Genomic DNA, 13,656 nt, shown 5'->3' on the forward strand with positions numbered 1-13,656 from the left:
TTGGAAACCTGGTATCAACTACTCCCAAAGCAAAGTATCTCCCACAGAATGATACTCTAGTCCGCATATTTCCCACAAAGATGAAAAATTCAGAATATTCCCATGGCCCATCCTCATTCCATAACTCCTAGATAAGGCCATAAGAATATATTTATTCTCACCTGCCCACAAACTTGCAAACACCTGGGGTTGGCTATCGTAGTCTAGGGTTTGCATATTAGGCTATTATTAAATTTTCTCTTTGGGTATGTTTCTTCTATCAGAGAGTATTATATATTCCAGACTACATTTATTCTTTGGGGACTATTTTATACATTGACAGACATAAATTAAACAGACGTGTGGGGGGGGGAGAGAGAGAAGGAGGGAGGGAGGGAAAGTCAGAGAGGGGAAGCAGGCACATGGCAGGGATTATTGCTCTCTACTACCTCTTGTCCTCTTCTTTTTCCCTCATCTTGGTATTTCTGTTCTAGTATTGTTACTTCATTTCTTGCATTGTTAGAATTCTTTACTCAATAATTTTTCTTTTCTCTCTATAACCTCTAATTGCATATTATTACTATTTTATGCATTAAATATATGTTTATATTTATCTCCATATTCACCATTTTCTTTGCTCTTTATTTCTTGCATTGCAGACCTTCCACCTGAGATTCACATTCTTTCTGGATGAAGCACATCCTTTAGAATTTCCTTATGAAAATTTGCTAATTACAAACTCTCTCAGTTTCCATGTCTCTGAATATCTTTCTTTCACCTTCATTTGAAAAAGATATTTATGGTGGTTACAAAATTCTAGATTGGTAGTTAATTTCTTTTATCATATTGACAATATTATTCCACTAAATTCTGCTTTCCACTTGCTGCTGAGAAATTAGCTGTTAGTCTCTTGTTCTTCTAAAGGTCATCTTTTTTCTCTGGTTGATTTTAAAATCTATTTTTCTCATTGTTTTTTTTTTGCTGGGTTTTGTTGTTGTTGTTTGTTTGTTACAGTTTCACTATGACATGACCTCTTCTTTAAATTCACTTCAAGTTTAGATTTGTTGAAATTTTTAAATCTGTGGACTGGCTTTTCATCATGTGCTGGGAAATTCTCAGCCATTTACTCTTCAAATTTATCCTACTCCCCATTCTTCCTTTTCTTCCCCTGGAACTTAGTTTTATACACACTGAATGCTCACATTTTAGCCTCCATATTTCTTAACCTCTCTGACTTACTACCTGTTGCATCTCTATGCTACATGCTGAATAATTTTGTCTTGCCTTCTAAATTTAAGTTATTTCTCAAAATTTAATTTTACAACCCCCCACAGATGAAGGTATCCGCTTCTGGGGAGGATCTATATTTAATTCTGTCAGTTCCCAGGAGCACCATCCATTTTAGACCACTTTAAAGTCATGGCTTGAAAAAAATTAAAAAAATAAAGTCATGGCTTGAGATTTCTGAACTATCTGACTGATACAAACTAGGGCCAAAAATCAGCCTGAGGGTCAGCATCACTTAAGTCTCCATCATAATTCCCAAGGCCTCATTTGTAACCAGTTGATCAAAATCCTCCACAACCTTTTGACTTAGGAGAAACCAACAGATTGAAGCTAGGGGTAGAGGAAAAGGGAGTCATGGTTGGGTTTCCTAATTTCTGAACCTTTGACCTAGCTTTAAAAACTGCATGTATACATTGAAGTATCATAACAACACTTCTATGGTAGAATTTTTAATGAATATGCCATTATAGGAAATTTAATTATGTTTATATGACTTAATAGGCATAGTTTTTCCCCTAAAATAAGAACCATTTATATTTAAATTAGTTTGTTTGAAATAGGCAAGAAAATATTCTTTAAGTAAAATGAATCAACTGAAATTGATAGAAAGTGATTAGAACTTGTTAATGAATTACATTAACCAGAGACAACGGTGGTCAATTTGGCAAAACTTATTTTCAAAGAGATATTTTTCCAAGATGAATGAGAAAAAGAAAAAAAATGGAGAATCCAATAAACCCCCAGATAAATTGTACCAATAAATAACCATAGATATTTCATTTAAAGTGCTCATGACTCATCTGAGTCATGAGCACTTTAACTTTAAAATGTATTACACATATAGCATATTTACTGAATTCTTCTTTATTGAGGATTCTCTATAGTTTTGCTGGGCACTAAAAGTAGAAATAAAGTAATTTCTCCACAATAAACTATATGTATATAAAAGTGGATACATACCCTTGTAAAGCCAGCAGAAATTAAGGGCATTACAGACAACTCTTCTCTGTCCACCCTTCAGAAGAATATCATAAAGTGTTAGACAAAAGTTTTTATCAATTACATCTCTCTTCTTTTACTATTCACTAATTTACATACTTTCACTGTCATTTAACAAGTACTTTTAGATGAATTAGGTTAATACACTAATGTAAAGTTGAAAATGATTTTCTGTTTCAATCTCACAGTTACCTTTTTGGTAGTATATATGCTACTATTTCTCTGCTTTCTATGTTTCCCAGGCTGGTTTTGAATTCCTGATTCAAGTGATCCTCCAGGTTTAGCTGGGACTACAAGAAATGCACCACTGTGCCCAGCTAATATAATACTTGAAATATAACAAATGAAATAGGAGTGACCAAAAATCTTATTATGCTAAAATTTTTAACAAAATTAAATTCTTTTAGATTTTCTTTTACTTCTAGTTTTTAAAAATATACCCTCCCTCCTATAGCTCAGAGAAAAAGATTAAAAGATACAGAAATATTTCTTCTATCTATAAAAATATACATTATAAATGACTATCTGAATATTTTTCCTCTTTATATACTTACCTTCTTTCCTTACTCCAATTTATTAAGATTCTTCCCATTTATAGAATTTTTTTTTTTAATACTGGGGATTGAATCTCTGAGCTATGTCCCTAGTACTTTTTATTTTTTATTTTGAGACAGGGTCACACTAAGTTCTCAAGGCTGGCCTTGAACTTGCAATCCTCCTGCCTTAGCCTCCCAAGTTGCACATGCCACCGCATAAGGCTCCCATTTATGTATAATTCAAATCCCCAGGGAGGTCTGGAGGTAGAGGACCTAGGAAGATACCCCAGAAACTTCCACACTTTTAGGAATGGAATTCTCTCAGGGTTTGCCTACTGTTGAAGCAAAATCAGAATGACTAGCTTGAGAACAGAACTTGCTCCATAAAGTTAACTGGAGAAGTAAAATACAAAAGAATAAATAAAAAGTTAAATTTCAAAGGGATTTTCCAGTTACAGCATGGAGACCCTAACTTGACTATCTGAAAAGAGGAAGCATTACACTGATACCTGGGTTTCAACATTAAAAAAAAGTAATAAAACAACAAAAATTTACCTGCGTACTACACCAACAATAACTGTGTTTTCTGCGAGTTTTGATGATCTGATAGACCTTAAAACAACAAAAAATTAAATATGAAAATAGTCCTCAAAAAACAAATAAATAAATTTGATAGAGCAATTAAAAGTTCAGGGAGAGGGATTCAAGGGAAGAAAAGGTCACTCCATACTCTGGATTCACCTTCTTAGCTACTTGATCTTTTTCTTTTTCTCTTTGGGGACAAAGTCCTAATCAGTGAATAGCAATAACCATAAAATTATGGAATGACTGTTAACAGTAGAGATGAAGTTATGTGCCCACTTTTGTTTTGCTAACTGGTTGTTTTGGATGGAGAATTTCCTCTATTCTCTGCTTATGTGAAAGGGACTACACAGTTGTAGTCCCTTTCTTCCTACTAAAGGGAAATGCAAGTTTATGTGTATTAAAGGCTGATGGCTGTGCAGACTATGGGGATAAAAGAGCTCAAAGGCCAGCTCTTCACTCTATTTTAAGCAGAAAAAAAAATTGAAGAGTTCCTGGGTAAAATGAAGGCAAAATTAATACCACCACAAATCCTAACTAGGAAATGCAAGATATTATTCTATGAAGAGCATCAACACCTGTGAGAAGAGGTTATTCATGGAGGCCTGGTGGAGAAAAGTAAAAGGCTGCTCCACTGAAGGTACTGAGAGAGTATGAGGCTCAGAGACTCTGGGGATAAGAATACAGCTTTAAAGATCAGAGGGGGGCGATGTAAATATGACACAGAGGAATAGGAGAAGGAAAAGGAAGAGCTCCGCTGGAGGCTTGCATCAGCTCCGAATACATCCTCCAGTGGGGCTGTCTGGAGAATGTCCAGGTGACCAAAGGAGGAAGGAACTCTGCCCAGACAGAGGAAGAGGACTCACATGGGGGACTTTAGAAGAAGAGGAATAGTAAGGACCATACCCAACTTGTGCTAGCCAAGGGAGAAGCATGCTGGCCTCCTAGAGAATGTGTCCAGAGAGCTGAGGCTGGTAACAAAACTTCAAGATCTAGAACCATTTCTAAATTACAAAACACAAATTATTTGAATGACTATTTCTCAATTCTCCTAAAGACAGTATATAACATAAGCATTCTAGATGTGTCAGAGATTCTGCATATACATTGGAGGGCCTCAGTGTTGGCAAACTTTCTGTAAAGAGCCAGGAAGTAAATATTTTAGGTTTTGAGAGCCATATGGATCCATATGAACTCTGTCCCAACGACCTAACTCTGACATTGAATGCAGTCACAGGCTATATACAAATGAACAGGCAAGGCTGTATCTTAGAGCCTTCAGGATAAATTTCCTTAGGGGTCACAGGCTGAGAAAGGCTTGCTGTAATATAGATGCAGACTATCCTGTGGTAAGAGTGTTGTTCAGGAACAGGAAAGCAGCTCTAGGGACTAACTTTAGCTCCCACCTGCCTTTGCTCTCAAGCGAAGCCAACCTAACACACACTACATGGTTCAATAGGAAGAGACCATCCAAACAGGCCACTGCAGGGCTTGCAGACCAAGTGTCTAACCCTGGTTCAGGCCTAGAACTAGAAGGGTTGCTGAGTGGTAGACACTTGAGAAGGCTAATTTCCATCCCATGATTCATCTCAAAACAAGGAGCAAGAGAGACACAGTCACACAGTGGTTTTTTCATGACTTCAAGGAACACTGTACCTGTTCTTGTATTTATGTTTCTAGCGTATCACATAGATCTAGAGGGAGGAAAAGAAGATTTAAGTACCCAGCCAGCCATTTAAACCAGCTCTAGCTTTTTAGAAAAACAGATATCTGAATGATGGAATGGCACATAGGCAACCACACAGATGATCTCAGTAAGAAAGTTTGGGTGGCCTGCTCATAACTGGAGATACAAGAACAAGGGGCTCTGGCTAAGGAAGAAGTGGAAGGAAGGACCATGTTTAATTGGAGCAAGCCCTTCAAAGGAGCTCTAAAAGTGAAAAGAAGGTAGATGCGTACTCTTGACTTTTTCTAGTGCATATAGAGGAGGAACTGCTAGAAAAGGGACATCCTTTAGAATCATAAAAATTAGGAAAGAAATGACTCGGCTCAGTCAATAAGTACACCTGGACAATAGGAGGCAGATTTAAGAAGGAGCGCTATCCTGCAGAATGATATTCTGTGAGAGCAAAGCGTGATTCTCTGGAAACCATGTTATCTGGTGTACTGGTAGGAGTCAACTTGGCTACACATGATAGAAAGCCCCAAAGAAGAGTTACTTAACTATATGTACCCGTCTCACACATAAAAGACATACAGAGGAAAAGAGTCCAGGGCTGTCATAGCACTTTGAACAGCCAGGAACCTGGCCTCTTCCACTAGTTATTTTTCCAATACTGTCTATACATGGTTTCTTCCTCATATTCCAAGAGTTGTGGAGTACTAGTCATAATGTCCACATTCCAGACAGCAGGAAAAAGGGTGTGCTCCCTCTCTTCAAGAAAACTTTCAAGAGACCTAAGTATGCAGGAATAGCACATAGGCAACCCACAGATGATCTCAGGATAGCTCCACTGGCCACCTTCAAGAAAAGCTAGCAAATGCAATATTGTTTCTCAGTGGCCATAGGCCCAGATAAATATCAGAAATTCTGTTACTAGGAAAAGATCAGAAATGGATATGGGGAACAACTAATTACAGTCTCAAGTCACCTGGGCCGCCTACAAATAATTCTGTTGATGGTCTTGGCAAAACATTGGAAAAACAGCCACATGATGGAGGCTCACAATACGAACATGGTAAAGCTCTTTTTAGAGTTAAATTTTGCATAAGCACAACTCATTGTGCTTTTGCTACTGTTCTCTGCCACATGGAGTGAGTTTCAGATAAAAAATAATGAAATTTCCAATGGTAAAAAGGATCTGCAGACCAAGGCGAATCAAGAAATTACATGAAAGCATCTGAAACTGAGTCAATCTTGCTTCTGCACTCAACACAGATTTTAATTTTGTTAATGTGCTTTGGGTTTCCATGTAGTGCTTCTTCCATCTCCTTTTACAAAACCTTCCTTTTCATTACGGAGCCCTGCTCCTATAGCACAAAGGAATATTTCTTCACTTCTTCAAAGTACACTCAGCGTATGTCTCCAAAAAGATTTTCAGTTTCTTATAAAAAAAATGAAGCTCTTAGTTATTAGGGCTGTTCTTCCCTGAAGATATGCCAAGGCAGATCTTCATAGTCTCCTGCTTCATCCTGTTCACTCACCACTGAACAGGAGCAGCACCTACCCAGGCTGAGATTTTGTCAGAAGAGAGGGTCAAAGTTTCCTTAACACCCCTGCACTGGACCCTAGGTGCCAGCAATTCCTTCTGAGCTCCGAGCTGCAGGTCAGGTGGACAGGTGTAGTCAGGCTTGGCGAGTGCTGGCAGTGGGTGGGCGCATCTACTACACAGTGTGACTCCTGGACTGCTCTCCTTGTTCTCAAACTAAATTTTAGAATTGATGTAGTTCTAAAACTACAGTATGTGAAGGACTGTTTCAGCCTCCTTGTGCTTCTGCCCCTTTCTACAACACAACAGGAAAAACCATGGCTCTGTCCAATCCCATCTCAGGTTTCTAAACACACAGAATGTGAAGAACAAAGCGGCAACAGGGGTAGCAGTGGGGCCTCTGGCGAGCTCACAGAAGCCTTGCTGACCAGCTGGGGCTTGGCTGTCTGTTTCTTTAGTGCAACTCCTACATCCCAAACTTAGCAGATGCAATGGGAGAGAATTAAAGCCTCTTCCCACTGCCTTCCTTTAGGGCCACCAGTACTTAAGCTTCAGAAACTGAAGTGTGTGGAGCACACTCTTACGATATTTCCCCAGTACAACAGATCAGAGTGGAAACCCCTGTCCTTTTCTGCTTCCCTAGCTTCTTCTATCTCTATTGTCTTATCTTTGCTTTTTTATTGTGTGATCTTCTCTCTTGCTATCTTTTGGATCTCCTGACAGGAAATACAGGTACTGCACAAAATGGCCTCCAGCAGCCCCACCGCAGGCTCACCTGCCTCTACTCCTCCTGTCTTCCACACTATCCTCTACTTTGTACCAAGTGATCTTCCATCTTCTCCTGGAACTGCCCTGCACAGAATATGCTAGTGTCTTAATTGCCCAAAGGGTAGAACTCAGAGCCTTTGGCTCAGCATACTGGGCCTCCAACCTGGCTTGTGTCTGCTGCTTCAGTCTACTAAACCATGATCCTCATCTGACTGGCTGGCAGCCACCAGCACTGAGCAGAGGAGCCCAGACACCCTCATTTTCCTACCCGGTAGAAGCTCCTTCTACCAGAAAGTTTCTTTCAAAGTTTATATCCACCCTTCAGGACTCAACCCAAATATCCTCTGTGTAGCCCTCCTTGACACAGGTACCCAGAGCACTATGTGTAAACCTCTTCTGTGGGTACTTGTAACTCTGTACTGTAGTCACTCACTTGTCCTCTGTATGAGTTGATGTGTCTACTCCAAAACTGAGGTGGTATCAATGTGACAGCATTAAGAATAGGGTCTTTAAGAGGTGCATAGGCCATAAGGGTTCCTCTATCATGAATGGGATCAAGGCTCTTAAAAGAGGGACTGCATGCAGCCTTTGAGGATGCAGCACTCACCAGACAACCAAACCTGCAAGCCCCTTGATCTGAGATTTCCTAGCCTCCAGAACTAAGAGAAAAATTATTTTCTGTTCTTTATAGATTACCAGGTTTCTCAAGAACTTCTGATATACTATGCACAGTGAGGTGACTACGGATAACAGTAATATACTGTACATTTCAAAAAGTTATAAGAAAGAATTCTGAAAGTTTTCACCATAAAGAAATGATGCATATTTGAGGAGATAAGTATGTTTAACCTGATTTAAACATTACATAATGCATACATGTATTGAATATCATAAGGTACCACACATTAGTATGTACAATTTTATGTTAGTTTAAAAACATAGTAATAAATAAATTACCTAGTCTCAAGTATTTTGTTATAGCAGTACAAAGACATACTCCAGCTAGAAAATTAGTTCCTTAAAGGTGAGAATCACATCTTATTCATCTATATGGCTCTAGTATCAAATGCAGACTGAGATTTGCAAAGCAGGGCCCCTAAATCATGAATGTGGAAATACAGCACAGAATATCTGACCTTCAGGAAGGCAATTCATAAGGAGTGTAAGGAATTCCAAATGCCCCCAGTTATTTGAACAAGTTAGCAACTGATGAAAAATCCTTCAAAGATCACAGGTGTCAATTAGGCATCCTGAAAGGGAAGGCAGAGGGAAAGACAATCCTCTCTCAAGGCTAAGGACTCATTGGTTGTGCAGGTCTCCTGGGAGAAACAGTAAGCCAATTAAGGAGCAGAGTCTGTAGAGAGTTCTTGAAGAAGCAGTCTATAGCTAGCAGGCATCCCTCTAGGGAGATGTGCAAGGAGATGAACCTGGTAAGAGCCAGAATCAAGATGAAATTAACTTAGGATAATAAATTAAGGCCTGCTTCTGCATCTAGAAAATTCAATATGAATGGGAGGAAAGACCCAAACCCCACCCCAAACTCTTACCCAATAAGATGAAGATGCTGTAGTAGGAAAAAGCTAGCGAGAAAGACTTGAGATTCTTGGCCCAGGCGAGAATGCAGCCATCAGGAAAGGAATGTGACGAGAGTCTGCTTTTGTAAAGGTCTGCTCTCTGGTAGGGGAAGGGAGGGTACTGTTCTGTTTGCTCTTCACTGGTCCATCCAAACTTATTGTGAACTTTCAGTTCGGAGCCAGGTTTACAAGAGCTATTAATTGGAAGAGGGTCCTCAGATGGGGTGAGAATCTGAAACCACACTCTTGTGAGGGGCCATTAACAGTAATGAGGATGTGCTCAATTCAGCAAAGACATATCTTGAAGGAACACAATTTCTGTCTTCGAATGTTGGAGATTCATTACGGGAAAGAGGAACAGATCTATCTGGCAACCAAATCCAGACAAGTTGGGCTCAACCTGAAGGAGAAATTCTGAAACTCAGGAGCTTTCCCTTGGGGAACTGGAGGACCCCAAAAGAGGTTGGATAAAGGGTGGTGGGTACTCTGTAGAAGTGAATATCATAGATGACATTCTGCATTTCTTAAGAACCATGTTAGACAATTTAGCTCCTACTCTTTGTTTAAAAATTATATAAAATAGTCCTTTATATGATGAAAAAATGATTATAATATTTATAGAATTTGGTATTTGTATTTTTTCTCAGTAGTACATAACATACTTTTTTCATTTAAATATTCCTACTTCACTAGTTCACAGGTTTGTAAAAGACAAGAGCTTAATTTTATTTACTTTTGGATAAACAAAATTCTCTTATACAGGGCTCTATAAAATTTTGTTAAATTAATTAACCCTATGTGTTTAGAATATTCCCAAAATACACAACAGTGTATTTTCTTCCCTTAAAAAGTGGGCTGGGGATGTGGCTCAAGTGGTAGCGCCCCCGCCTGGCATGCGTGAGGCATTGGGTTCAATCCTCAGCACCACGTGAAAATTAAAAAAAAAAAAAAAAAAAAAAAAAAGTGGAGCAGAGGCCAGGCACAGACGTGCATACCTATAATCCTGACTAACTGGGAGCCTGAGGCAGGCGGATAGCCAGTTGAGGGCCAGCCCGAGCAAGCCAGACCCTGTCTTGAAATTAAAAAAAAAAAAAAAAAAGGTGGTGGTGGGGTAGTGGCTTAGTTAGTGGTGGTTCATCCTCACTACCAAAAAACAAAAAAAGTGGAGTATGTTTTGTATATTTTATCATGATTTAAAAAATGGAGCATAACTAATATAACTTAGTTTTTCTTTCATAATACAGGATGATCCAGCAGTCACCTTTACGAATATAAATTTCCATTGTCCAGCACATACCAGTGGCTATGTTTGAGCCTGCAGAAGACAGGGAAAGAGGCTAAGTTTTCCTTAGCATTTCCTCCCATCCCCTGCCTCAGCTTTTCTAACTTGGCATCCCTTTGTCCTTCCTTAGATATCTCTCCTGCCTTGCAGCATTCCACCAACACACTCAGACATCACATAATTTATATATTTCCTGCCCTTCCTTTGAGTGATACCCATCGGATGTTAGAGAAAGAAGAGATCTTGGAAAATAAGTGTTCCAAATTTACAGCTGATGGCCCACACCAGCCCACGCGGGACCCAGGCTCACAATAGGTCTAGTCCACCCCTCCACCAGTGGGGCAGACACCCACCAGAGCCTAACCTCTGGCACAGGACTGCCTCTTCCAAACAGCAGACTACCTCAGAAGGTTGAGCCCAGCAGTCCAGATCCACCCACTCCAACTTGCACAGAACCTATTCCAGGATGCAGTAGCATTCATTGAGGAATACCAGAAGGGTCTGGAAGCCCAACATCAAGGTGAGATACAGACAATCTGCAGGGGTACTACAAGAATATAGGGAAGAAACTGTAATATCTCAGATCCACACTGCAAGAAAGGAAGTCACATAGACAACATGAAAAAAACAAGGGAGGAAAGTGCCTCAAACAAACCAGGACTCTACAGTCACAGAACCCATGGACAGTGAAGTTGATGAAATGTCAGAGAAGGAGTTCAGAAGGTTCATAATTAAAATGATCTATGAATTAAAGAATGATCTAAATGAGCAAATACAGGCAAAAATCGATCACTCCAACAATGAGGTAAGAGAGCAAATACAGGTAGCAAAAGATTACTTCAAGAAAGAGATAGAGACTCTGAAAAAAATAAAAACAGTCAGAAATCCTTGAAATCATTTTAAATCAAATAAAAAAACTCAATAGAAAGCATATCCAACAGACTAGATCACTTGGAAGAAAGGATGTCAGATAATGAAGACAAAATATACAATCTGGAAAATAAAATTTATCACACAGTGACGATAGTAAGAAACTATGAACAGACATTCCAAGAATTATGGGACAGCATCAAAAGACCAAATCTAAGAGTTACTGGGATAAAGGAAGGCACAGATTTTTCAAACCAAAGGAATGCACAATCTCCTCAATGAGATAATATCAGAAAATTTCCCAAGCATGAAGAACAAATTGGAAAACCAAATACAAGAGGCTTACAGGACATCAAATGTACAAAATTACAACAGATCTACACCAAGGCACATTATAGTGAAAATGCCTAGCATACAGAATAAGGATCTTAAAAGCTGCAATAGAGAGAAATTAAATCACATATTGGGGAGACCAATTTGAATCTCAGAAGATTTTTCAACCCAGAGCCTCAAAGCCAGGAGATCGTGGAACAACATATACCAAGCTCTGAAAGAAAATGAATGCCAACCAAGAATCTTATATCCAGAAAAACTAAGCTTTAGATTTGATGATGAAATAAAAACCTTCCATGATAAACAAAAATGAGAAGAATTTACAACTAGAAATCCTGAACTACAGAACATCCTCAGCAAAATATTCCAAGAAGAGAAAATGAAAAACAATGATGAAAATCAGCAGAAGGAGGTATTATACTAAAGAAAAATCTAATCAGAGAAAAAAACAAGTCACAGTAAATATAAAAAAAAAATGGCTGGGAATACAAATCATGTTTCCATAATAACCCTGAAAGTTAATAGCCTAAACTCACCAACCAAAAGAAATAGTCTAGCAGATTGGATAAAAAAAAAAAAAAAGACCCAACAATATGCAGCCAAGAGACTCATCTCATAGGAAAAGACATCCACAGACTGAAGGTGAAGGGTTGGGAAAAATCATACCACTCACATGGACTGTGGAAGCAAGCATCAGTTTCCATTGTCATATCAAATAAAGTACATTTCAAACTAAAGTCAATCAAAAAGGATAAAGAAGGACACTACATACTGCTCAAGAGAACCATAAACCAACAAGACTTAAAAATTATAAATAAATATGCCCCAAACAATGAAGCATCTACATTCATCACACAAACTCTTCTCAAATTCAAGAGTCAAATAGACCACAACACAATAATTTTGGGTGAGTTTAACACACCTCTTTATGACTAGATAGATCTTCCATACAAAAGCCGAACAAAGAAACTATAGAACTCAATAATAAAATCAATAACTTAGACTTAACGGACATGTATAGAATATCCCATCCTTTAACGAAAGAATATACTTTCTTCTCAGCAGCACATGAGTCCTTCTCTAAAATAGACCATATACTATGCCACAAAGCAACTCTTAGCAAATATAAAAAAGTAGAGATACTACCCTGCATTCTATCAGATCATAATGAAATTAAATTAGAAAACAATGATAAAATAAGAAATAAAATCCATTCCAACACCTGGAGACCAAATAATATGCTACTAAATGAACAATGGGTTGCAGAAGACATCAAGGAGAAGATTAAAAAAATTTTAGAGGTGAATGAGAATGCAGATACAACATATTGAAATCTCTGGGACATTATGAAAACAGTTCTAAGAGAAAAGTTCATTGCATGGAGTTCATTCCTTAAAAGAAGAAAAAGTCAACAAATAAATGACTTAACATTATATCTCAAAGCCCTAGAAAAAGAAGAACAAATCAACACCAAAAGCAGAAGATAGGAAATAATTAAAATCAGAGGTGAAATCAATGAAATTGAAACAACTGACAGAAAAAAAAATTGGTTCTTTGAAAAAAATAAATAAAATTGACAGACCCTTAGCCATGCTAATGAAGAGAAGATAGAAAACTCAAATCATTAACATACTTGATGAAAAAGGAAATATCACAACAGACATTATAGAAGTACAGAAGATAATTAAAAATTATTTTGAAAACTTGTACCCCAATAAATAATATACACAATTTAAACAGATCAATTCAAAGTGACAAAATAGCAGATATCAAGAGTCTACCAACCAAGAAAAGCCCAGGACTGGATGGATACACAGCCGAGTTTTACAAGACCTTTAAAGAAGAACTAATACCAACACTCTTCAATTCATTTCAGGAAATAGAAAAAGAGGCAGCACTTCCAAACTTATTGAATGAGGCCAGTATCACCTTGATTCCAAAACCAGGCAAAGATACATCAAAAAATGAAAACTTCAGACCAATATCTCCAATGAGCATGGATGCAAAAAAAAAATTCTCAACAAAATTCTGGCAAACTGAATACAAAAACATCCTGCACGATGATCAAGTGGGATTCATCCCAGGGATGCAAGGTTGGTTCAACATACAGAAATCAATAAATGTAATTCATCACATCAATAGACTTTAAAGATAAGAATCATATGATCATCTCAATAGGCACAGAAAAAGCATTTGACAAAATACAGCACCCCCTTTATGTTCAAAACACTAGAAAA

The 13,656-nt window shown here is 38.0% G+C and overlaps 1 protein-coding gene across 5 annotated transcripts in view; it reads right to left on the bottom strand.

The window, feature by feature from the left end:
- The window catches only part of Pde8a (phosphodiesterase 8A), a 154,425-nt gene that overhangs the window by 48,719 nt on the left and 92,050 nt on the right, over positions 1–13,656 (bottom strand). For all 5 annotated transcript variants that reach the window (XM_078051137.1, XM_005320179.2, XM_021722922.3 and 2 more), the window contains 2 exons: positions 3,357–3,413; positions 2,227–2,281 (listed from right to left, as the gene is read on the bottom strand). In XM_078051137.1, coding sequence (XP_077907263.1) covers positions 2,227–2,281; positions 3,357–3,413 — 112 coding nt within the window. The remainder of the gene's footprint in view (positions 1–2,226; positions 2,282–3,356; positions 3,414–13,656) is intronic.

This window comes from Ictidomys tridecemlineatus, chromosome 5, assembly GCF_052094955.1.
Source record: "Ictidomys tridecemlineatus isolate mIctTri1 chromosome 5, mIctTri1.hap1, whole genome shotgun sequence".
NCBI classification, from domain to species: domain Eukaryota; kingdom Metazoa; phylum Chordata; class Mammalia; order Rodentia; family Sciuridae; genus Ictidomys; species Ictidomys tridecemlineatus.